Source organism: Eschscholzia californica, unplaced genomic scaffold, assembly GCF_041429995.1.
Source record: "Eschscholzia californica isolate CP2 unplaced genomic scaffold, dmEscCali1.0.p SCAF_6, whole genome shotgun sequence".
NCBI lineage: Eukaryota > Viridiplantae > Streptophyta > Magnoliopsida > Ranunculales > Papaveraceae > Eschscholzia > Eschscholzia californica.
Window position 1 is genome coordinate 16,491,990 of NW_028238483.1, and position 27,630 is coordinate 16,519,619.

The 27,630-nt window shown below is 37.5% G+C and overlaps 1 protein-coding gene across 1 annotated transcript; it reads right to left on the reverse strand.

Moving 5' to 3' along the window:
• Nucleotides 1–8,090: 8,090 nt before the first annotated feature.
• HSP60-3A (heat shock protein 60-3A) lies at nucleotides 8,091–15,653 on the reverse strand. Its single transcript, XM_086646899.1, has 18 exons — nucleotides 15,228–15,653; nucleotides 15,101–15,122; nucleotides 14,726–14,857; nucleotides 13,926–14,085; nucleotides 13,417–13,592; nucleotides 13,121–13,216; nucleotides 12,932–13,036; nucleotides 12,680–12,766; nucleotides 12,475–12,564; nucleotides 12,148–12,228; nucleotides 11,989–12,057; nucleotides 11,807–11,884; nucleotides 10,815–10,910; nucleotides 10,631–10,730; nucleotides 10,095–10,198; nucleotides 9,908–10,013; nucleotides 8,937–9,015; nucleotides 8,091–8,438 (listed from the first exon to the last, which is right to left on the reverse strand). The coding sequence occupies exons 1-18, from the start codon at nucleotides 15,263–15,265 to the stop codon at nucleotides 8,339–8,341; spliced, it is 1,719 nt and encodes a 572-aa protein (XP_086503025.1). The 5' UTR covers nucleotides 15,266–15,653; the 3' UTR covers nucleotides 8,091–8,338.
• Nucleotides 15,654–27,630: the final 11,977 nt, after the last annotated feature.

Here is a 27,630-nt window from a genome sequence, read left to right on the forward strand (position 1 = left end):
TCTTAAACACAGTTAGAGAGTTTGTCACCTTTTTGCATGGGGAATTTGTTATTTTCCCCCAAATGTCTTACCCTTTCATGTCGGCCAGTCCTTTTGAGAATCAGCTTGACTCTCTTATGCTCAAATGGCCATCCAATTAAACTTTTCCAGTCATGGCAACTTGACTATCTCCTACCCAAATCATCTGATAATAAAGAGTTGTAGGAAATCAATACAGGCTTTGTGGATAGACTCTGTTGTCCATATAACTTTGGGCTAGCTTACGCTTGGACACAACTATTTGCTCAATCAAGGTTTTTCAGAAAGAGTGATATAGTTTTTTTTTAATTGTTCAGCGTGTGCCTCGAACCTTTGACCTCTAAGGTGGAAGATTATACCTCTTATCACTCAAATATTGCCTTCATTTTTTTTGAATTGTTCAGCGTGTCTCGAACCCCTGACCTCTAGGATGAAAGAGTGATATAGTTGCCTTCCCTACTGGCCCTAATTATTTTCTTATCAAGCCAAGAAACTCTTTTGTCCTAAACGCTCTTAACCACGGACGACCATGGATAATTAAGGGAATGCTGATTGTGATGAAGGAAGTCGACTTCCCTTTGAATAGTGAGATTCCAGAGCTCCTCTTTGAACCTATGTGGTGTAGCCTAGTAGGACTGCCTACCTCTCTCCAGAATATGCATGATTTGGATATTATATTCTCATGCATGGGATATATTTTGCAAATATAACCTCGAAAATTTAGCATGGTTGCAAACTCTTATATTCGAGTTCAATTCATGTATGACGTCTGAACCCCTCTTCTAGCTACACTGACTTCCATATTTACAGATGGTGGTAAGCTTGTCAATTTTAACTATGTGAAGTTCCCCAAGGCCACTTGTCGTATCATTGAGCATCCTAGTCAGCCTTGCATGGTTCCTAATTCCAACTTATTCAGGGAGGAGGTTGTCCCAATGGAAACCACCCCAGTGCTGCATGTAGTCCCTCCTGGTCATAGCCTTGCAATCGTTGTTGTAAACCAAGTTCCACAACTCCTCCCCCACTTGATTTTACTCAGAAGGGAAATATGAAGGATTGAGAGATGGTAAAGAGTGTAAAAATGGAGTTCAGTGACTCCTCCGCTTATAAACTCAAAAAAGAAAAAAGAGATGGAAATAGGCAGTAGTTCCTCCCTTAGTAGCCTATCTTTGGATTGGGGCTCTATCATCACTCGGTTAGGTAATGTTATTCCTCTTAACTAGTCGACCAATAGGCTTCTTCCTCCTCTTGAACCCATAGTTGACCCACATGAGCAGGCCATAAACCTCTTTGTGGATTCTCTTCTCTCCGAGCTCCAATTCTGATGCAAGGGAAGTAGAGGGTACGGGATCAACTAAATGAAGTCGATTAATTCTTCTTGGTTTTCAGTATAGTCTTTTGTGGTAATTAATATATTTTTGTCCACCGCCTTTGGTGTAGTGGTAGGGCATCCCTCGTAAGCCCATGAGGTGTTGGGATTGGAAGCAGTAATAGAGGGTAATTTGATTTAACAAAATATTTCAAATAGTTAACGGCAAAATTTGTTGCATAATAACCTACGGATCAGAACTCTTCAAACTAGTAATCTTTCCTTCTTTAACTTTTATACATCTTGAGAAGTTAGAAACCCTGTCTCGGACTTTCAAACTCTTCAATACCTTACAGAAAGTTTGTTTCTCACTCTTCGTCATTGAGTAACAAGCAATAAGAACATACCATTTTCTCTAATCCGCAAGCCATTGTGCATAAAGCCCGGGGTTAAGCTACATTTATTTAGTGTCATGACTCGCCTTTAACTGTTTTTGTATCTTTTGTTTCGGCCCCATAAGTACCTAAAATAGTGTCACATATATTTTTCTCAGTATGCATGACATCCAGACTATGTGTAAGAATAAGATATGAAAAATACGGCAACTCCTAAAGTATTCATAACTTTTTCAATTATGTGGGGGATCTCACTCGAGGTTTTTCTTAGGTTCATTAACGTCCTCACCTATATCCTTATGTACGAATCTTTCCAATTGTGTGGAATTTGTTGAAGTAATTCTAATATTTCAACACTTGTAAGTGGAGTTGGGGTTTCTCTCGTCTCGGTAATTCTGCCTAAGTAATTTTTAAGTTTACGGAACCTATGATCCATCATTAAGAAACATTTTTTGCCCATGTACCATGTCTTACCACATATTTGTTGGGTTATAGTGCCACATGATGTTCTAAGAGGAATCTCAGACGTTTATATGTCAACCACTAGGTTGACCGAATCTCATGTCAAAACTAATAATGAACTAAAAAGTGAGATAACTACCTGAATTCGCTTTTCTCTCGGACTAGGTTTGCATTCCCTCGTACTAATTTATCTCCATTTTCTCGAAGATTTAGAGCTCCAGAACTCCTCTACTTGAGATACCACAGTGGTAGAATCGATCTATCATCTGCTCATTTGGTTAGCTAGAACTTACTTGAATAATGAAGATGAGAACTTAATTCTCTTATAACTAGATAGATATATTCGTAATAACTTCTTTTTTTCTGTATTCTGACAGTGTATCTAGAGATCAAGAAAACCTGAGAATTTTTCACACTTATTTTTCATAATGAGATCATTTATAGAGACTTCTGAATTCAGAGTCCTAAGCAAATTGGATTCCTAAAGGAACCACAAAATGGAAACTCAGACTTCCATTCTGAAAATCTGAGACTCTTTGATGCTGCTTGCCAACAGTCTCATTCTCATGAGATTGGTTTGGTCGGCCCATGCTTCTGACCGGGCCAAATAGTGTCGACCTTAGCATGGCCTGAGCCCTGTGTCAGACAACCATTTTCCCCGGGCACTTGGCCCGGTATTTTGCTATCTTTGTCCGGCTCTTAGCCTAATCCTTTTGGATACTTTTAGGTGGATCTCATTTGTGCCCTTGTAATCTATTCCCTCTAGTCAAATCTTCGATGTTTAGAGGGTTGCAAATGGAAGGATTTAGTGCAGGACATATTATCTAAATTTATGAACATGATTCAGTTGTGAAAAACATCAATTCTTAGTGGGGATTGTGTAGTTTCTATTCATCAAATTCCATGTTTAAAGGGTCTGAGATACAAGGATTTCACATTGTATTAATTTCATTCAAATTTGTTAATATCTCTGCCTACTTCTTTAGAGTATTTTAACCAGTTTCATGTGGATTTAGATTTTAATTTTTGTATCTATTGTTGTCTTTTTGTATTAAATAATGTAAATCATATGATATCATTTTTTTAATCTTTTCCTTCAATACAAAGAAAGGGCAAAGGGAAAAAAACAAATATTATTTGTCAAGTAACAAAAATCAGCGGTTGTCTTTTTTATCACAAAACCCCTTTCCTTTGATTTCACATCCCTATTCCGCAATAAGGAATTGGGTTCGTATAGACATTTTGGACGCAACGATTGAAATAGCTTCTCTGGATACAATTTCTAATATTCCACCATTTCACATAGTATTCGACCCGGTTTAACGACCGATACCCAGTATTCGATGTCCTAGTGTAACGTGGTCTAATGTCTATTGTGCTTATGTTGAGGGTTGAAGTTCTTTATTTGTTTTAAACGTTCTTTCATTACTAAGCAAGTCCAGTAGATAAGTCACAGGGCGATTTGCTTATATCAAAGCAAATATTTCCTTATTTTTCAGTAGGCGAGTAACTTTGCCTTAAACATACTGGGAACGTGTTGGGTCCTGCTTCAGAGAGAAACCCTTGTTTTTTGTCTCGGTACCGGCTTTAGCTAATGAAGTTCCGGGACTATTGGGTGACTACTCATATAAAGGGGAAAGAGATTCCAGCTTTTGGTTAGCTAGGAAAACAGACTCAGTTCAAGCGCTTGAAGTAGTGGTCGGAAGCTTCACTGTTGAGGCAGATAGTCTGATGGAGCTGATTAGATCCACAACCAAGATGAACATCCCTAGAACCCATGAACTGTGCTCTCCCTCAGGAGGCTGGCCACAAGAATTCATCTCAGGATTAGAACCTGCAATACAAAGACTAACCATGGAGGTCATTGAAAATGTTGAATCAACCTCTTAGAAGAAGAAGAAGAACAAGAGCTATTGCGGTTATCATGAATCGGAAAATACTCCAACTTTTCCATTATTCCGCATTCCAATCAAATTCATGGTAAAGATTAGAAATCAACAAAAGAAAGAGTAAGTGGACCTGACCCACTGAATCGTGACTATATTAGAGTCAATATAGATAAAATTGTAGCAGCGTACCGTACCTCTTTGTTTATTTATTTATTTCATTTCCTCGGATTACACAAGAATTTGTAGATATTTCTGGTTGAATGTTCTTGTTAGTGGATGCTTCAGAGGAATAAATTGCTTTCGTCATTACACATAGAATGAGTTATTCCGAAGCACAATACAAAAGCCATCTGTTTTTCATCAATATATAATTACAATACTTTTTTTTGTTGAATTCTATAATTACTATACTGGATCTAGGTATACAAAATTTAGGATTAAACAACTCAAACGCTTATATTGTTAATAATTAATCCTATAACCCCATTCCACAACTACAATTTGATTCCCCATCCACTACTAGTGTAGTTTATAATGACTAAGGTGTCGTTTGGCAACCAAAAGTAGAAGTACTTTTACTTGTAGTAGAAGTTCTTTTGCTTTAAAAAAGTAAAAAAAATTCAAAAGTATATTTGGCAAAAATGTTACTTATAAGTAAAAAAGTCAAAAAGTTAGTTTGGTAACTCAATTTACTTTTGATAATTTTATTTTTCCTTTTCGTAGAGATACTTGTTTCAATTCAATTTATTTATGATTTCCACAATTACTCGTGTATGCGAAGTAGTGGTAATATTGGTGGTATTGGTGGTGGAGGTATAATGGTGGCGATGGTAGTGGAAGTATGACGGTGGTGGAAGTACGGTGGTGGTGATGGTGGAGATACAGTGGTGGTGGTGGTGGTGGATAAGGTATGTGAGTGATAGTGACAGAGTTATGGTGGAGGTGGTACGGTGACGGATAAGGTATGCAGGTGGTAACGATGGAGGTATGATGGTGATGGTGAAGGTATGTTGGTGGTGGTGGTGGTGGCGGTGGCTGTGAAGGTACGGTGGTTGTGGTGACGGTGAAGGTAAGGTGGTGGTAGTGAAGGTACGGTGATGGTGGTTGTGGTGGAACTACAAAGTGGTTATTGTCGAGGTGTGGTGGTGTATGGTGGTGGTGGTACGAAGGTGGTGGTGGTGGTAGTTGAGGTAGGGTGGTGGGGGAGGTGCAATGCGTGTTGTGGTGGTGGTGATTGGTGAGGGTAGAATGTATGGTAGAAGTTTAGTAGGGTAGTGGAGCGGAGATAGACAAAAAAATAATTCGTCAAGTAAAATTCATGCATGTCTCAAAGAAAAGTTACTTTACTTTGAAGTCAAAAGCTAAAAATTTTAACTTCAAGAAAAAGTCAAATTTTAATTTAAATGAAGTCGATAATTTTTGCGTACCAAACTAACTTTTTGACTTTTCTACTTAAATAAGTAAAAAAGTAACTTATTTTAGTGTTGCCAAACGACACCTAAGGTTTGGCTTAGATTTACTTCTCTAATGACTCGAATATAGTCTTTGGTTGACTTCTTGATATGGTGAAAGATGACTATTAATTGGACGAATAAAGACAAACTAATGAAGGTGGCTCGTCGAACACGAGAGAAGAGAAAGAAAAATACCAACCCCCAAAAATAAATCGATTATATTTTTGAAAATTATAATGTTTGAAAACTAAGTCAAACAATTGACTAATTTTTTTGTGAAAAACTTCGAACAAGAAACCAACTACAAACACGTAGATCAGTTCGTTCAAAGCCCCGAAATATCGGAAGATCATTAAAACTAGGGGTGAGCAACGACCAGACTGTACTCGACCAAATGGTTTTTAGATCGAACCGAACAATGTTTGACTCGACTCGGCTGTAAAACCTATCAACCGATCATTGTTTGATTTGGTCGCGATTTGGCTTCGACTTGGGTTCTTGAAAACCGCCAAAACCTAACCAACCGATCATTTTTAGATCCCTCTTGCTAACGCCTTCCAAGAGGAGAAACATAAAATAAAAATACAATTTAAAACGAATAACAACAATCCAAAATTAATTACAGTAAATTTAATTAAACCAAAATTAACAGAGGAGAGGAAGGGGGAGAAAGATACAACCGTATGTTTATGAGAGAAAATATAGGAGTGAGATTTTGATCTGAATTAGAAGTAATTGAATTGATAAAATTCAGGGGAAGTGTACGTCCAATCGTGAGAGAGAAAAGTAGAGAGAGAAGATTAGTGGGTGTAGTTATTTTAGGGAGGTTATAACCAAATATTCAAATATAATTCATTCTTGACACTAAAACCCTTCTATTTTAAGTCTAATTACACGAAAGAGATTTTATATTTAGCCGTTAGATGTGATCTCTATCAAATTTCTAACAAAAATGGACAGTCAGACTTATACCTCACATAACCGACTGACATGTTTTAATATATAGGATATATATATATATATATATATATATATATATATATATATATATATATATATATATAATGTATATCTAATTATATATGCATCATATAATACTATAAATGAATTGTAAATTGAAAAATAGAATTTTAGGTATTCAAATAAATAACCGTTTAAAGAGTGACTTTGAATTTAAACTTCATTCTTCTTGCGTAAGTTCACTTTCTCTCATGTTTTATTTGATTATGTGAGTTCGGCTGAACCGACCAACCGAATTTAGTCGAGCCGAACCGAACCGGGTCGAAAGAAGTTGGTTGACGATTTGATCGACTCGGCTTCGGTCGATGATTTAGCCAAACTGCTAGTGATTGGTTTTGCTTCGGCTGGACCCTACATAGTCGGCAACCGACCACCGCTCACCCCTAATCAAAACCTCTGAAGATCTTTGCTTTCCAAAAATAAAACATATTTTCTCCCCCTCTCTAAAATTCTCAATACAGAGATTAACCAGCTATCTCTATCCCCATCATTCTCGCAAAAGACCCACCAGACGACAAAATCCTAAACACAAAACCCCGGAAATGGAGCAGAAAACCCTAACCCTAATGACAAAATCGGAAGTTCACCATCATCATCAGCTTGTGCTGTTTGAAACATCAAAAAGAACGAAGTGTATTTCAAATTGTATTTTTGCTCCTCTTTTCCCTCCATGCACTTTCATAGTTTCATTAGCTAGGGTTTATTATATATTCTTCTTCTCTACCTTTTTTTCGATATCATCTCTAATATAACCATCCAACAATGATAAAAGTAAGACCCACCTCACACCATTCCATATCATAATTCGAATAAGACGAGCAATCTCGTCTTTCACACTGTCCTCATCATCCACGTATCAAGAGAAGATGGAACAAGGTCGTCTTTCACACTGTCCTCATCATCCACGTATCAAAAGAAGACGGAACAAGGTAGACGATACTTTTGAGTATTTTCGTATACGAATCTGATGGAATATGTTTCATCATACCAAATACTTTTTTTTTTTGATGAGGCAACATTGCATAAAAGAAATCATACCAAATACTTAGCTTAATTAGAAAAATACATGAGCGGTTTTGTCTAGTAATGATTCTATGAGAAAATATTTATGTGTTCTGAGCCAATTTCGTTCTGTGACTGTGCAGTGACATAGTTGTACAGAAGGACGCACAAATGGGCAATCGAAGAACAGTCTATCGAGAGTGAAAATACCCATGGAGAGAGAGAGAGAGAGAGAGAGAGAGAGAGAGAGAGAGAGAGAAGAAGTTGACTTAATGGAACGTCAGTAGTACTTCAACCACAAACCGAAATACTCTTGCAAGATGTTACTAAGGGACACAAGAAATGTGCTGATATCTATTTAATCATCTCTCCAACATGTTGACAGATACTTGTAGCAAAATCAACCATGAAAGATCAAACAAGGGAAAATTGCAGAATTCCGTTCGTAAATTTCTCTCTTTTCTATACTAATTACACCTTGGAGTGTTAGTTTCTAATAGAGTTTAAATTTCAACAAATATAAGTCATCAATGCACGCTTCTGATAGAACCCTTTTAAGGGTACACAATAAATGCTTATCTTTCTTCTCTTTCATGTAAATCATCTCTGTCGAAAATGAGCACCCAACCCCTACTTTTCAATCTAATAAAAAATCGATTCGAATAAACCCTTCAAATTTGAAATATATTTCTTATGAAAGAAAATAAGAGCCTCAAATCTAAAATTTCAGACATTATCACCTCTGTTTGTAGAGAACAAAGTCCTAAATTGTGGAAGTCCGCATCAGTTTTAGTACATATCATCCATTTGTGGCATTCGGCTCGGTGGACTCTTTTCATTGGGGCTCTCCGAAACGACTGCTTCTGTTGTTGTTAACAGCAACGAAACACTGAAAATCGCACCTTAAAAGTCAATTAAGCACATCTTGGATTATCGTAATGTTAGTTGCACTTCAGAAATGCTTACTTAGAGCTTGATAAATGATGTGAGTATGTGACAATGTCAAAAACATTGGGATTCGGCCAGAAAGGTGACAATCAAACCTATGAATCTAGATGATGGTCCCCACATGTACATACAGATCAATTTGGCTCTTTAGCCGCTGTTTCTATTCATTGAAATCAAATTTTCAAAATGATACAAATAAGTATCCTCGATTCCTCGGACTCTAACGATCAAGTGACGTGCTGCCCATCTTGTGCCACATGTCTGAATACGTACAGACCTTTTTAAGGTTTGTAGGTATAGACTATAAAGTCTCTGCTAAGATGGGGTGCGCCGGGGCGCCATTATTAATTCAAAATCTAAGGAAATGTTTTCTGAAGTATAATTATCAGACATGAAATAAGTATAAGATATTCTAGTAATATGCGATTATGACAATCACCTGGCGGCATCTACTAGAGCTGTTCTCACAACTTTGAGAGGATCAATGATTCCAGCCTTAACCATATCGACATATTCACCTGGATTAATAATCATTACAAGATCTTCAGCCCATCATAAAATCGAATAATAACGATAAGTTGGCGATAGTAGAAGACTAAAAGTATTGCAATATTTCAGAGAATGTGGTAATGGGAGTATGGTTTTGCTATCAAGTGTAATGTGGTGCAACAAAGGAACATTAAAAAGAACAAAATACTATCATGTACCAAACTTCCCTGGAAGTCACATTTTTCTTGAAACAAGGGGATTACACGAGTAAAATAGGCAATCATACATCATTTGGCTTGGATTTCTAATAACACAAATACTTCTTTCTTAGTTTTACATATTCTGGCATCTAAGATAGTCGTGTAAAACACTCGGAGTCACATCCATGGGCTTTTCTGAACTCTTGTAAACATCTTGTATATACTTGCCCCAAACAAATCACGTGAGGAACATAAATACCACTTCACTTGTTCGGTTGTTCCGTGAAAAATGTAACAATCGTCAATCCAAAAGTATCGTAAATAATAATAAAGTGCAAATTATCTAAGGTAAAAAAATTTATGTGTGCGGACTGCTTGTGTTGCCATTTCTCCACTCACTCTGTTGACTTCTCGTACAGGTGTCAGGTGCCCATACCACTGGCATTGTCCGTGTTTCATTAACACATAATAATGTAATACTCACAAAAATCTTCGAGTTAAATAGATACTCATGTTCTACTCTTGTCATAGACATCCAACTAAGCAATTTTAAGCATTATTTTCATCCTTGTTTGTTTACAATCCAGTTCCTGTAACGTTGATCCTTCACTAAATTCTTTACTACATTTTTTCTTTTCAGTAATAGCTGATTACCCAAGGAAATGAGCTTCAAGTTTCCCCTTCAGGAACATAAATCAGTTGGAAGGATCGGATAACAAACCTTTTGCAGCATCGTAGCCTATACTGACATTATCTTCTTCCAATAGCTTGCCTACAACCACTGCACCATCAACACCGGAATTTGCTGATATTGTGAATGTAGGAGCCTACAATAACCAATAAACTAATTTTAGAGACACGTTTTGTTCAATGCGATCAAAGGAAATATTGAGATAATAAAGCAAGACCTTGAGCGCATTTTGGATTATTTGGACTCCTCTCTTTTGGTCACTATTTGATGTTTGAAGGTTCTCCAACACTTTTGAGGCATGCAAAAGAGCAACACCACCACCTGTCCAAGTTCCTCTTATTTCAGACTAGCACTGTCAACTAATAAGAATCAAAGGATAGTTCAATATCTGAATCCAAAATTTCCTAATATACCCGAACTGTGATATATGAACTGATAAGGTATTTTATTTTCGCAAGGAATACCAGATTAGGTTATATGCTATAATATCCGTTACGGTATTAGATATCCAAACCCAATAACACCACTTCCAAATATTTCAGAAACAGGTTTGAATAGAACTAAGGTTTTGGACTATCCATTGACAGGCCTCTTTTGATAATTCGAGGAGATCGTCATTTATAGCTATTTTCTTTCCAGTGTCACTGTCAATGCCATTCAGGAAGCATATCCACAATTCGGAACTTTCATAGCAGTGAACTAACTGATTCTAGTGGTGGTAGCGTGACAATAAAATAACATGGAGAAGCTTACCTGGCACGATACCCTCCTCGACCGCGGCCCTTGTAGCATTTAGAGCATCAGTGACCCTGTCTTTTCTTTCTCCAACTTCTGATTCGCTAGCTCCTCCAACCTGCAACATCGATGGAGAACTATATAGTACAAAGGACTTGAAAGTACGCGTCACTAAATTTTCAATGAAGGAGATAAAAAAAACCTTGAAAACAGCAACACCTCCAGATAACTTCGATAGTCGCTCTTGTGCCTTCTCTTTGTCAAACATGGCAGTGCTCTTCTCAACCGCTGTCCTCAGCTATTAAACAATTTTTAATTAGTACTAAATGCCTAAATCCATGATTCTAAGCTATCTTTCCTTTTACCCATTTGTTCATTTACGATGGCAATACGTAATTAAAAACTATGAAGAAAAAGTCGGAATTAATCCCTGAGTATTCTCCCGACTACCCCTCAGTCCCCATCTTGCCGCTCGACTAGGGGGGCAAAACCCTAGTCCCGTGGAATTCCAAGTAAATCCCCGACTCAGTCCGACTAGGACCGAGTCGACTAGTCGGGGCAGTCGGGATTATTTAACTGATCCTTTTTTTTCTTTTGCTCAAATCGACAAAGGTGGTTTAGGATTTGCTCATTCGGCTTCTTCACCCTTCCTCCCCCCTCCAAACATCATTATAACTAGATTGAAGTAATTTTAAAGTTTTCTTCCTCTACAAACAAGATTTCAAGTTTCTCTCTCAATCTTCTCAATTTTTTTTTACTACTCTTTCTTTCTAGAACCCAGATTCTAGTCTTTTTCTCTAAAAACTCAAATAATGTTAGTTTTTAGTGTTTTATAATTTATACTTCATTAATGTTGTAGAACTTGTTGATAATTAGATGTGTGCTTCTTAGGGATGAATTTTTAGTGTTTATACTTCATAAAGCCCAAATACTTATATTTATACCTATATATAATAATATATACAAAATAGACTATATTTATATTCCACGACTAGTCCCTTGTAAATACGACTAGTAGCGACTAAGCCTAGTCCCAAGTCCGCCGACTACTCCCCCTAGCCGACTTTTCCAACATAGATTAAAAGCTCATCTAGACGAAAACAATTTCGAACATTCTTTTTAAAATTAGGCACAATAATATGTTTGAAGACAACAAATCAGGAAAATGCTAATTACGAACAGGACACGGCATACCTGCTCACATCTTTCTTCAATTTGTGTCTTGTCACCTCCACCATGTAGAATAATAGTATCATCAAGAGAAACAGTAACCTATTCCAAAAAAGGTCAGTAAAGAGACAAGGAAAGTATTGTTCATGTACTATATATATATATATATATATATATATATATATGTAAGTATATATTGTACAGACCTTTTTTGCCGTACCAAGCATTTCAAGTTGGACTTTATCAAGGTTCAAATTATGATCTTCGGTGATAAGCTGGACAGGTTATGGAAAAACTATATTAGGTACTTGTTAATAAGTTGTAGGCATCTAATTAAGTACTGAAGCATTTGTTTGTTTTCTCACCTCCCCTCCTGTAAGAATTGCAAGATCTTCCAAGTTAGCTCTGCGATTTTCTCCAAAACCAGGAGCTTTTATGGCACAAACCTATGATTGAAGGATAAAACACATCAAGTGGTTGATAGTTTAGAATTTGAAGATGAGAACAGAAACACACAGACCACTAAACATTTTGGGAGGCAAAGAAACGAGGTGGAATAGTGGATTAAAGCTGTAAAGCCGAGTTTTGGTATTGCTCTGTTGATGGATTTTTTTACATTGAAACTAATTCATATGAATAGTCAAGTACTTCTTCACTTTAAACTTCGTTATAAAGGGAAGTCATTTCTTTACCTTCACTCCAGCACGATGCTTGTTGAGTACAAGCATTGCCAGTGCATCACTTTCAACATCCTCTGCGACAATTAAGAGTGCTCGATTTTTCTGGATAATAGGGAGCAAAAGAAATTATATCACAGGCATTCTTTACAAATTCACTTAATCAAGGAGACAAGGGCCATAATTTCTAAGAGATTGCATAAAAAAGACATATCAGTACCTTAACAGCCATTTCCAATATTCCTACAAGCGAGTTAATGTTTGAGATCTTCTTGTCATGAATAAGGATCAGAGGATTTTCCAATTCCTGCAAACAAATCGTAAGGTTCACAGCATTAGAATCCCCTCTAACGAATCCAACCACCAAAAACATTTCAGAAAACAAGTTGTATTGCTAAGCAGTTAAGCATTAGAGTGTCTTGTACTAAAAGAAGATCAACATAACAAATTATGTCGGTTAATAAAAACTCACACATTTCTGCGTCTTCTGGTCAGTAATAAAATAGGGAGATATATATCCTCTCCCTAGTTTCATTCCTTCCACGACTTCAAGTTCATTATCTAAAGTATTTCCTTCCTGCAAAAATAAAAAACGGGAATAAATCACTCAATTCAAGGTGGAATATAAGAGAAACAACGTGTTCGTACATAAAGTACATACAGCAACTGTGATGACTCCTTCCTTCCCAACTTTTTCCATGGCTCTGGCTATCAATTCCCCAATCTCTCTTTCACCATTTGCAGAGATAGTTGCCACCTGATTCGAAGCAAACACACAGCTTACTGATATGAAGTATGCACATAAATTAGGAAACTGAAACATCACTAAATTGATAGGTTAAAGTCTCAAGTCCCAAGATACAAATCTTTTGAGAAATGAAGGTTGGAATTTTGGAGAAAAGAAGTTAAGAATCACTAAATTCAGTAAGTATTCGAGTTTCTTCATCATCACATTACCTGGGTAATTTCTTCGGGGGTGCTGATCATTAATGCTCGGCTTTTCAAGTTAGATATAACAGCATCAACGGCCATATTAATACCGCTGCGTATGTCCATAACATTTACACCGGCAGCCACTGATTTACAGCCTTCAGTGAGAATTGCTTGTGTGAGAACAGTTGCACATGTGGTACCTGATGCCAAACAAATATTTCTTCTATCAATTGGAATCTTATAGACTCTAATACTGGGATAATATATGAGGTCTCATTCATCGATAATACAAAACTGTTTTATATCAAAGTGATACTCAGGAGTCTGGACTTCACTAACTGGAGAAGCCAAATTCAACAAAAAGGTAAAATCATTGTTGATGACTTGATGTTATAAGTATGGCCAAGTGCATTGAGTTGATCCCAAATTTGTAACTGTAATGGCTATCTTTTAGCATTTCAATATTTGGGAGCAGTGGATGATGAAACATGGTTATAACATTGACTTGAAAAATTTTCAGCGAGAAAAATTACCGTCCCCTGCAGCAGTGTTTGTCGCACTAGCGACCTGTTTTACAAGATCTGCACCAAGATTTTTAGCCTTCTCTGCAAAATTGATGCTTTTGGCAACAGTAACTCCATCTTTAGTGACCTTAGGATTCCCATGGCTCTTCTCGATAATCACATTACGACCCTATAAATTAAAATTTAACATCTTTTTAAGCAAAGAAACAATGAAATGTTCTAGACCAAAAGTTTTTCTAAGTACCAAACAAAACAAAACCCAACCAACGTATTTGTACTTCAAAATAATTGATGGCTGTAATTCCATGTCCTGGTCAACCAGCTCCGTGTCATTAATATATCAAATCCTACGGGCCCATGACTGTCCTCGTATAAAAGAATTCTATTACATGTTGCTTAGGCTTAGTTTGGTATACCATGATTTTTGCAGGAATTCACACTCAAATTATTCTTTGTTAGTGTCTGTTTGATTTCTATCATATGAGGTAAATTGCAGTTACCTCTCGTGGATTCAACAAAGAAGAACACGAGCATAAGTAATTATGGGCATTGCTTCTACTACTAACCCCTTTTTTAGCAAACTCATACTTACTAACTAGAACTTTGTTTCAGAGCCTCAATATACAAAACTAAAGCATAACATAAAGATATAAACATATAGTAAGCTGGATTATTAGCATAAATTCATACCATTTTAAGCGCAACACTAAAATGTTTGTCTCATTCCATTCAAAGCTGAGTAGCAAAGTATATGTTTTCTAACAGTTTGTCAAAAAAATCCCAAGACAGATGAAAAACAAATTGATTACCTTGGGTCCCATGGTAACTTTTACTGCTTCTGCAACCTCGGTAACTCCGAGTAGCATTGCTGCACGAGCTCCGACCCCAAAACTAATGTCCTTTGCAGCATAATTTCTGCTAAGTATAATCCTACTACCAACCTTTTCCACAAAACCATTCACCATAACAAATAATAAGTCTAAATTTTAATAAGAACCAAACTTTATAAGAACCAACCACTAATTCGACTAAATCCTACTAATCTGATCAAAGATGCTTAAAAATGATGTTATTAAGGGAAAGAAAGGTTCATCAATTGGATAATTATAATTCTTTGATTTTCATCTCAATGAAGAAAATTTAACTAATTATCAAATTGGGTAGCTTAAAATGGAAAATCTTACCAGTTTCCTGGAAGTAGAGGAGCTGAGACAAGGAAATGTATGACTAAAATTAGTACGACAAAATCGAATAACAGAAGTGAGATCAAATGAAAGAAGTGTTGATGAAATTGAACAAGGGTAAACTTACTTGATTGATGAAGCAACTTTTGCAGCTAATCTGTACATTGCTAGAGAGAGAAAGAGTGAGAGAGAGAGATTTTTGGTAGGGTTTAAGGTTTCAATGAAGTTGGGCAAGGAGAGTTCAGAGAGAAGAAAGATCTATCCTGGGCCGTTGTTGTTATCCTTTACATATTGCGAAAGTAATGGGCCCCCATTTATACAATCCTGATGTGTATATACTTTTTTTCTTTTTTTTTGTTGAAATGATGTGTATATACTTGCCTAGGAAATAAGAACGGAAAATTTATATACACTTATACTTCTTAGCCGCCGGCCACACTAACCGTTAGTCCATTCACGACCCGAACATGTTTTTACCCTCGTATACTCGTTTTCATAGATACACACATATTTTGTTAAATGTTCTTCTGCCACTAAGATTACTGACGTCATTAGAACTAAATGAGAAAGATGTCTCTGATTTAGATGTTCGGTAGTCGGTACTCACAGTGGCGTGGCTGAGAATTCAGGGGCCCGGTGCGAAATTTTAATCGGGGCCCCTTACTTAGAAGTCTCTTCTGACGGCCAACAAAAAAAATAACATAAGACTATCGACCATTTAGCCTAAATCAAACCTGCCTACAGAAAAAATTACATTGGCCCGTCTCCGTGCTCTAAAAAAAAAAACTTCAGATGCTCCTGGTCAAATTTGAACCTACAACCTCCGTTGCCTGAGCCGTGTAGAAAACCAACTAGGCTATTTTGTTGATATGTTTTAAAGTGGCGTTTAAATTCTTATATTCTCTCTGTATAAGTATTTCAGAAAAGGGGCCCTTAGGGAGAGGGGGGCCTGGTGCCGTCGCACCGCTCGCACCTCTTCACCCACGCCCCTGGGTACTCATCCTGCAGACATAAAACTGAGAGTAATGTAAAAATGATTAAGAAATATAAAAGTTTATGTGAAAAAGTGTAAACTTATATATAAATTTAATCATAGTAAAAAGAAATTAAAGAATGGCTACGTTTGTTATTGACAACTTAGTCGACTAATATGATTTAAGAAACTAGAAAATCTCAGTAGAGGAACGCTTCTTTCCACAACTAAGTTTCGGTTGAAGTTCTCTACCATTGAACGAGTTTTTTGAATTGCTTAAACAAACGACGAACGCTTCAATACTTATTCCCGCTGACATAAAACTGAGAGTAATGAAAAAAGATATTGAAAAACACAAAAGTGTTCATAAAAAATGTGTGAACTTTTTTTTTGTTCATATTGATTTATCAATAGTAGAACATTTACTTATATATAATTCTGATCATAGTTAAAAAAAATCAAAGAATGGCTACGTTTGTTACTGACGACTTAGCGATTTAAGAAATTAGAGAATTTCACTAGAGGAACGCCTCTTTACACAACTAAATTTCAGATGAAGTTTTGTATCATTAAATCAGTTGTTTGAATTGCTTACACAAATGACGAACTTGTGTAGTTCACGAATTCCTTTATACCATGTTACAAGTTTCTCATGACTTTCAAACACTACATCCCCTTTTTTAATCCAACCAGGGGCAGATGTAGGATTCCATGCTAGACAGGACTAGCCTATAGTCTCTATAAAGTAATTTCTACTTATAATGTGAATGGACTTATGAGATACAGTGCAAGATAATTTTTTAAGTTAATATGACATCTTTTCGTATCATGATTCTCACATTTACCTTAATATTCTAACTAAACAATAAAAGTGATATTTGACTTAGATTTACAAATTAACGTAATTATACATCTTAAAGAGGGAAAGAAAAAGTCGTATAATTTTATTAATCAAAGACTCCACCAGTGAAGGTAGAGTAAATTGGTAGCTGACCATAAATATGTGAGAATCAACCTTGCCCCTTGCACAGAGTGGTCTCCAACTCCTGAAACGGACTTCTTGGTTTTCATTTATAGGGGGTTTATTCGAAGATAGATTATCTTTCGCTTGAGGATGGAATGTTCCCGTTTAAATATAACGCGTATTCGTCAACAAAGGGGCATTACACTCCCTTAGAAGGAATTCATGGGGCCCCTAGTTGATGAAATTATGGATCTCCTCGTTTGAATATTCTTAACTTTTGGTAAAGTATCAAAAAAACTGAGTGATATTTGAGAAGTGATCGTCCTATATCATTTGGGAAAATTAAAAAAACAAACAATAATTATTCATTGTTAATGTTCGGAGGCAACAAGTCGACGTGATTATTAACAAAACGGTGAGAGCTCACAAACAAATATACTTAATATATTTAACCAGGGGCGGACCCACTAAGAGACCAGACGGGGCAGCTGCCCAATTTGAAAATCGTGATATTTTTATATAGTAAGGGGCACTTCACTGATTTCCTCTATTTGTTTGGTCTGAGGGTTTTTAGTGGTGTTTAATGGTGGGGAGGAGTTGGGCGACAAGGAACAACGTGAAAAGGAACTGAACTATCAAAATCCAAATCTAAACAATTTAATTTTTTCAATCTTACTCTTGAATTAAAATCCAAGTTAAGGTTAGTGATATTAGTGTACATAAAACCTGGTTTCCATTGATTTCCTTCAACAAAAAAAAAATGTTTCCATTGATTTGGACCATATTTCAAAGTTCTTCAGTCAAATTGGGTTTTTTTTAGGGTTTTGGGTGTCTTACTTTTGATACTCTAAATCAGTTCATGTTTTCCTGCACTACTAAGTTTTTACATGTGTATTTTTCACCTCTCTAACTCTAATTCACTTTTGGATTTTGTATTTTGTGTATAATGTTGAATTTAATGTTTTTATATTGGGTTGAAACTTGAAAACTAGAAGAATTGTAGTTAGGGATTTGAGATTAGAAAGGTATAAGGAGAAACTAAGGTGTCCATGGTAGATTAGCAGACTGAAAGTGCAATTACTCGATTAAAAACTTTGGTGATGCTAATAGAGTTGTCAAAAGTTTGTTTTGATTTAAATGTTGTTGGTGGCTTAAGAGATACATAACTAAAGAGAGGATCTCTCTTCACCTTTTTCTTTTTTTTTTACTAACTTCAAATGAAGGTTCTACCCCCGGATCTCCTTTACAACAAACATGGCCCTATCATTACCCAATAATAAGTGCGATGGAGTAAACTCAGTTACTAGTTAATGAGGAGAATCAACTTAATTACCTATTAGTGTTTTTTTTTGTTGAAACAATTACCTATTAGTGTTGAGGGGGGGTAAATTCATAAACCTTTTTCTGAGTGAATGATTTTTTTGTATTTATCATTTTGGCACTAGTTATCATAATAATTTATTTTGTGATACCAAATAAATATGAAATATCTATCTCCGAGATAAAATTGTCCTTATAAATATTCAATGGGGGGATTAATTGAATGGGAAAGTTGGGATATGTGCTTGTTTTGTTTTTATATTATCCATGATAGGGCGTTGACACACCAACTTTGACATGAAAATGGATGATAAAATGAAATTAAAATTTGAAATTATGTCCACCATTTACCTATTTGATGTCAACACACCAAGTTTGACATGTCAATATTTTTTTTTTTGTTAAGAGATACAACTATATTAAGCTAAAAAAGTGTCATTACAATACAAGGAAAACATAAAGTAAGGAATTCTGCTCCAAGTCTTCGATTTTTTCTTCTTTCTGGCCCATTTAGCAAGTTTATCCGCTGGGGTGTTGAATCTACGGCAAGTGTAACTGAATTTCACCTTATGAATATGACGTTTAATCTCTTTAATTTTCCGCAAATGAATTCTGGACTGCCATTGAACTTCATGCTTCGGGTTCTGAATATTCTGAATGATATTGATATTATCACTTTCAATAATAATGTTATTATAATCATGTTCTACCGCCCATTTCAGACCGGCTAGGATAGCCAAAGCCTCTCCTTCTTCACTATTTCTACTTCTCGTAACGTTCGTATGAGCTTCTAAAAATTTAGAATCAGAGTCATGGATAATAAGACTAATACCTGTAATTTCATTCACATTGGTAAATGAAGCATCAACATTAATTTTCAGCCAATTTGGTTCAGGCGGGTTCCATTTTCCTTGCAATTGGTTTTTGATGCTAGGAGTGGTATAAGTATTTTTTGGAAAAGCTAAAATCATATTGATAATAATAGGAAGAGAATTAATTTCATATTGAAAATAGTGATCACATCTAATTTTCCAGATTATCCACAGAATAGTGGCAAGCAGATTTTGATACGACGGTTCTTTGAAAGAGGGGGTGTTCTCCCATGAGAAAATCCATTCTGCAACATTCATAATATTCTCAGATATAATATTGAAGTAGAACCAGATATTCCTAGCAAGAGTACAGTGGAGAAGGGCATGCTCGATAGTTTCAATTTCAAAGCAGTTTGGACAGATCAAAATATTATTAATATATTTACCGATTCTATCCCTCACTGGAAGAGCTTTCGTACAGATTTTCCAAATGAAGTTTTTGATTCTGGGAATAGTTGGGAGAGACCAGATAAATTTCCAATTAGGGTTTAGTGGATGGGGGGAATTCATACTAGTGCAAAGGTATTTATACATGGATTTAACTGTAAATTTTCCTGATTTTGTAAGCGTCCAAATTCTTTGGTCCATCCCCGACACATCAATGGGGATGGATTTAATAAGGTTTTTAGTGTTAGTATCAAAGTAGTTGTTTAGAGCTTCTTCATTCCACTCATTATTACTAATCAATTGGGCGACCTTAGACACCGAAGGGTCAAAACTCTGAGTAGGAGGAGTATGGATGTCTGGAATCCATCTATCAGTCCAAATATTGATTTTCTCTCCATTGTGAACCTCCCAAGCAATATAATCTTCAATCTGAAGTAATTGCTTCCTGATATTCTTCCACATCCAAGAGTGATGTGGCTTAACTGGACCTGGGTTCTCATTATTAGGGAAATATTTGGCTTTAAGGAATCTTACCCAAAAAGCATCGGGCTCCGCTTTCATCCTCCAAGCGAGCTTACTAAGCAAAGCTTTATTGTCGAGTTCCGGAATATGTATACCCAAACCTCCCAGAGCTTTTGGCTTACAAATGGAGGACCATGATTTCGTACAAATTCCTTTGGACTTACCCCACCAGAACGACTTCTGCAAAGTCGAAATGCTTTTGCATATGCCTTTAGGAATGGCAAAGCATTGCATTTGGTATCGGGGTACGGCCGCCACGATTGTTGAGATAACAATCGTGCGTCCAGCTTGAGAAAGGAATGAGTGATTCCACTTCTCTAATTTGGTTTTGATCTGAATAAGAATGTCATTGAACGCTCTAGTCTTATTTGCGCCAATGAACAACTGCGCCCCTAAGTATTTATCCGACGCAGAAGCATTTTTAACTTTCAGCGAGCGCATGATAAGACGCTTAAATTTCGGATGAGAATTTTTTGAGTAGAAAATATTGGATTTCGTATAATTGATCATTTGGCCAGAAGACTCGCTAAAAGTTTTAAGAATTTGTTTGAGGATATGAATATTATCTATAGAGTTACGACCGAAAATAATACAGTCATCCGCAAAGAGGAGATGCGAAATCATAAAGCTAGAATTGTTAGCCGGAAAACCCATAAAGGTATCTGCTCCGACGTCTGCTATGATCAGTCTACTAAGACCCTCCATGGCGAGAGTGAAGAGGAAAGGGGAGAGGGGATCACCCTGCCTGATGCCCCTGGAAGGGTAGAAAATAGGTCCAGGGCGACCATTAATGAGCACTGACATGGAAGCAGTAGAGATGCAACTATGAATCATATTTATCCAATGCTCAGCATAACCTAGCTTTCTCATGATGTCTATAAGGAAATTCCATTCTATCCTATCAAAGGCTTTGGACATATCTAGCTTTAAACCAAAGTAACCTGTCGCTCCCTTCATTTTCTTCATGGAGTGAATTATCTCCTGACCAATGACTATGTTGTCTGAAATCTGCCTACCCGGGACATAAGCTGCTTGGAGGGGATTAATGATATCATTAAGGGTGACTTTAAATCTATCCGCTAAGATCTTCGTAATAATTTTATAGGTAGTATTAAGGAGGCTAATAGGTCTATAATCCGCTGGAGTCTGGGGGGTCGAAGTTTTCGGGATAAGACAAATGTGAGTATGATTCGATTCGGGGGGTAAAGTGGACGAGAGGAAAAAATTATGAACCAGCTGATTAATATCTGACCTAACAGTGTCCCAGTTAGTCTGGAAGAAAAAAGGGGGGTAGCCATCTGGACCTGGGGCCGCCTCTTTCTTCAGATTCTTGATGGCATTATTTATTTCCTCCTCATCAGGAAAAGCTGTTAAAAGCTCATTCTGTTGGGGTGTAATGGATTGGTTAAAAAGATTAAGGATGTTGGGTGACGTAATAGTATTTTCGGAGGTGTTAATACTAAGGAGGTGATCAGTGAAGACCGACTGAATGCTAATAGGATCTTCGTGCCAATCACCATTATTATCCTTAATAGCCCTGATCTTGTTGTTCCGGTTCCGTTGAATAGCTTGCGAGTGAAAGTATTTAGTGTTCTTGTCTCCTACTGAAAGAAAGTCATTTCTAGATTTCTCTTTCCACAGACTCTCTTGATAAAGATACAAATTATTAAGTTGATCATTTAGCCTAGCTATCTCCGCTTTATTGCTACTAACCTGAAGCCTATTAGTAATATCGTTAATATTTCTCTCTATGTTCCCAAAAACATTTTTATTCCATTTAGTGAGATGCTTACTTAAGTTTTTAAGTTCATGTTGAATATTGTTATTGGTGTTCCATTTACCGGCAATGAAATCATGACATTCCGGATGGGACATCCAAGTTCGAAGGAATTTGAACGGTTTAGGCTTTTGAATCATTTCATTGTTATCCTCAAGAAGGATAGGGAGATGATCAGACCCAACCATTTCAAGGTGAGATAAGCTGGAGTTCTTAAATTTTGTCAACCAATGAATGTTGACCAGCGCTCTGTCTAATCTCTCTTGAATAAGATGATCCCCATATTGTTTATTACTCCACGTATAGGGACAACCTTTAAAACCCATGTCCATGAGCTCAAGGTTATTGATAATAGAGAGAAGACTGGACATGTGGGAAGTGGATACATAGGATCCCCCAAACTTGTCGTTTATGTCTAGAATAGAATTAAGATCTCCTATAACAGCCCAGGGGATGTCATTATCTATATTCAAGTTTTTCAACATTTTCCAAGGTTTCAGTTTATTTTTACTATAGGGGCAGCCATAGAAGCCCGTAATTAAAGTGTGTCCGTTATTATGATGATCTAAGATTTTAGCGTGTATAATATTATTATCCGAGTAAAGAATATTAGTGTTTAAGTGGTGCTTCCAATACATTACTAGCCCTCCCGATTTACCCTGAGGGTCGACAAAATGACTATTATAATGCTTATGAATTTTAATGTTCTTGTTAATGATGTGAGCTTTATTTTTAGTTTCTGCTAGAAAGATAATATCAGGATTGTGCTTATTAATAAGTCTAAAGAGATGCTTCTTAGTAATGAAATTACCTATGCCCCTTACGTTCCAACTCAGGATCGAAGGGCAAGTGTTAGGGGTGTCCATAGCCAGAAGGAAGTTGGCAGCCTATTACAAAGGGATAAAAAGGAGATCGGCCGAGTGTCTAACCCTCTCCTGAAGGAGACAAAACCCAAATTGACCCTAACAGCACCCTCCCCACGCTAACGAGAGAGAATCTAAATGGCCTATGGGCCGAAACTTGTTCACTCTCAAGCAATCGAAAGGAGGGCACTAACACACAAAATTAACCTAAGATCTCACTCTTAATAAGTAAAAACCACTAATATAATTAAATATATTCTATTAAGCGGGAAGAACAACAAAATATAGCGATGTAATTAAGAAGTAATTAACAGTCTTAAAGACTACCTAATAGCAGACTACTAATCAACAAAAGATAATTATCTTAATAAAACATCACCAACAGGAAAACAACAAACTAAGATAACAAGTTCGTCGAAAAGCAAAATAAGATTAACACACTAATAAGAAACTAAGTAGGAGCACAACCTAAGAGCTAACCAGCTGCAGCAGATAATCTAACTCCCAAGATAATAAAAGAGATAACAGTAACAACTAAAAATTAAAGAAAAGAAGCTAATAGAAATTACTAGTAGAGGCTAAGGAAATTAATAGGGCAATCGAAATATATCCACCTATCTCCATGGGAAAGACAAAATAACAATCAAATTTCTCACCTAGCAGGTAAGTAGCCAATTAATTAATTCCAATAAGCCCTAGATGTAATACTAACATGAAAATGAAAATGGCTAACTTAGCCAACATAAACTTAAAGAAAGTAAGGGATACCCTGAAGACGAGTGAGCGTAGGACCAGACCCACTCTTCTTTTTGTTGAAATGGACCAGACCCACTCTACACAGATAAACACTTAAATTTCTTCCTAACAAGAAGCTATCTGGCTAGAAATAAAAGAGGTAAATAACTAACACCAACACCTAAACCTCAACTGCAATGGACTAAGTAGAACAACATGAAACCAAGAAAAGAAAAACTCATGAACTAATTACTAAGACACAAGGTGGAGATCTAGAGTTGCTATGAGGGGTAACTATTACATGCAAGGGGAAAGGTGAAGATCAGAAAGACAAAAGGCATATATGCTATTTACTAATAAGAATACATGAAATAGCTAGATCTGAAGTAAAAAAAAGAAAGAGGCAAGAGATGAGATGTCTTCCCTGACTGGAGCTTATTAAATTCGAGATTTACGAGTTCCTATCCAGCGTTTGCTTCCCAATACAAGCTGTAATTCATCTCTTACCAAAAAGATCTCCCCAATCTGATTAAAGCTTAACCAAAAAGATCAACACCACCTTAAATCTAGGGTTCTTCAATTAGATGAAAAGATTAGGCTTGCTGTTATAGGGTTATATTAATTGTTGCTGGTTGGATTCAAAGGATTAGAGAGAGGTGAGGATCTAAGATGGTTGGATTTAGGGATGGGTTTTTGTTTTAGATCTAGGTTTCTAGGGACTAATTTCTTTGGGTCAAAAATCTATGGAAAAGGTTATAGTAAGTTCTGATCTATTGAAAATAACTCTGGGATTCAATTTGAAGTGAAATATGATAGATTTGGGGCAAAAGTTGAGGCTTGTTTTCATTTGAAAGTGCAGTCAAAAGAAGAGAAAGGGGAAAAAACGCTTTTGGGGCTTACGTCATCTTGCTCTCTCTCTCTCCTAAAAAAACCGCTCCAGTTTGACATGTCAATAGGTAATAAAAAAAAATATTAAATTCCAATCAATATCTAAGGTACCCAAATTTTGGATATCCCCTCTTAAAAAAAAAAAGGATATCTCATAATACAATATTCTATAATCAACGTTATATTGTTATATCAGTTGTGATATGTCTATTTTTGGGTGGTAGCTCTATCATTCGGTGGTCCCTTTTTAGCACTTCTTTATTTTCTCTCGTCAAGTGTTTTTTGTAATTCTTCTTCATTGGTCTTGTAGTTACCTTTCTCAAGGTTTTGTATTGTTCTCATTCTCTCACTCGTGGTGCTTTAGTAGTCTTAGTTGTTTGTTCTGGTTTCTGTCTCATTTCTCTTTCCTTTCTCCTCCCTTGTTATCTTTGTTTTCAGTTGGTTCTTCCCCCTTCTTGTCTATATTCGCCTCCAGTGTTCTCTCTTGTAGTTAATGGTGTGGCCATCACTTTCTCTCTTAATCCTTCTTCTTTCTATTATATGGATGATATGCTCCACCATTATCTCGATCTCTCCATTCTCGCGTGAAATGTGAGAGGATGTGGAAACTTATCAAAAGAAAGCATCTTATATCGCTCATTAATATCCATAAGCTGAACATTATTTTCTTCTCCAAAACTAAGAGAATTCGTAGTAAACTCCAAAAATTCATCACTTTTAATAAAGATTATGACCTGCATACTATAGACCTCATAAACAAGGCAAGTAGTCTAGCCCTTTTCTGGAAGTGTCATTTAAATCTGGAGATCCTGTTCTCTAGCCATAACATCATCCATGTGGAAGGTGCTCCTAATAATCAGCATCATAAATTTGTCGTTACGAGATTTTATGGTTGCCTATGTAATAATAATAAGCTCAAACCTTGGAAACACCTTGAGACCCTTAGCCAAGCGGTAACCAACACCCTGGACAGTTATTGGCGACTTAAATTGTATCTTCCACCAAACAAAAAAGTCAGGGGGACTGGAAGGTCTTCCTTCCATCTCTTCTAAGATCCACAATCTGGTGAACATGCGGGGCTCGCTGACTTGAGCTATTCGGGAAACCCGTTCGTATGGTCTAATTACACAATTCAGGGGCTTAATTAGCTAATAATGATTGGCTTCTCCATTTCCCTAGCTCTCAAGTTACACACTTGGAAGGCATAGGCTCGGATTGTGATAGTCCCACATCGCTCACGAGAGTGTCCGGAGCCTGGGCTATAGGTGTATGCTCAAGCTTGGTAAATGTCGAGGCCTCTTGGGAGGGTCGTGGTGCCTTCGCCAAGACAAAACCTCACACCACATTGAGTGGTGGCTAAGTGAGGACAAAATCGTACAAGTGGGGGGGTCCACGATGTCGCTGCGTACTCTGATGGTTGGGCGAATCGTGTGTCGTCGCCAATGTCGAGGCCTCTTGGGAGGGTCGTGGTGCCTTCGCCAAGACAAAACCTCAGACCACACTGAGTGGTGGCTAAGTGAGGACAAAATCGTACATGTGGGGGGGTCCACGATGTCGCTGCGTACTCTGATGGTTGGGCGAATCGTGTGTCGTCGCCAATGTCGAGGCCTCTTGGGAGGGTCGTGGTGCCTTCGCAAAGACAAAACCTCACACCACACTGAGTGGTGGCTAAGTGAGGACAAAATCGTACATGTGGGGGGGTCCACGATGTCGCTGCGTACTCTGATGGTTGGGCGAATCGTGTGTCGTCGCCAATGTCGAGGCCTTTTGGGGGAGTCCGTGGTGCTCTCGCCAAGAACAAAACCTCCTACCATCCGTGCGAGGGTGGTGGCGAAAGGGAGGACAATATCTGCAACTGCTGGGCTTGGGGCGTCACAAGTTGGTATCAGAGCATGAGTTCTGGTGACCGATAAGTCGTGTATAGTTTAGAGCATTGACTTCTCTAGACTTTAGGGAAAGATAATATTTGCCAAGATTAGGTGTCTAAAAGCTTCAAGATTAAAAGCGACCAAGAATAAAAGATGATATATAGTATTTGATTTCTTTTTTTTCGTTTTCTTTGTGATTCTCGTGTTCTTACGTCGTTTTCCTCGCAAAAGGAAGACTCGGAGTATGGTTTAAGATGGTTACGTATTTCCTTTATTGTTGCACAAGTGGTATCAGAGCCGAGGACGGCTCTTCGTTGAAGGTGGGGGGATTGTGATAGTCCCACATCGCTCACGAGAGTGTCCGGAGCCTGGGCTATAGGTGTATGCTCAAGCTTGGTAAATGTCGAGGCCTCTTGGGAGGGTCGTGGTGTCTTCGCCAAGACAAAACCTCACACCACACTGAGTGGTGGCTAAGTGAGGACAAAATCGTACATGTGGGGGGGGGGGGGGGGGGTCCACGATGTCGCTGCGTACTCTGATGGTTGGGCGAATCGTGTGTCGTCGCCAATGTCGAGGCCTCTTGGGAGGGTCGTGGTGCCTTCGCCAAGACAAAACCTCACACCACACTGAGTGGTGGCTAAGTGAGGACAAAATCGTACCTGTGGGGGGGTTCACGATGTCGCTACGTACTCTGATGGTTGGGCGAATCGTGTGTCGTCGTCAATGTCGAGGCCTCTTGGGAGGGTCGTGGTGCCTTCGCCAAGACAAAACCTCACACCACACTGAGTGGTGGCTAAGTGAGGACAAAATCGTACATGTGGGGGGGGGGGGTCCACGATGTCGCTGCGTACTCTGATGGTTGGGCGAATCGTGTGTCGTCGTCAATGTCGAGGCCTTTTGGGGGAGTCCGTGGTGCTCTCGCCAAGAACAAAACCTCCTACCATCCGTGCGAGGGTGGTGGCGAAAGGGAGGACAATATCTGCAACTGCTGGGCTTGGGGCGTCACAAGGATCATATCCCTATTCTTCTTAAAAGTTTTAAGTTGAATCATTCGGAACCTAGGCCTTTCAAATTCCTCCGCACTTGGATGTCTCATCCAGATTGTCATAAATTCATCGAGGATAACTAGCCGACAAACCAGTCTTATAACTTAAGCACTAACATTCAACATGTAGTACCCTAGGCAAAAGTCTGGCTATTTGGAATAAAACCGTCTTTGTTAACATTGAATCACAAATAAAAAATATCTCTTCCCAGCTTCAGTTCACTACTAATAATTAAGCTAACTTAGCCTTGAGTAGCCAATTAGAAGAACTTTATCGTCAACATGAAGGTATCTGGAGGAAATGTCTAAAAACTCC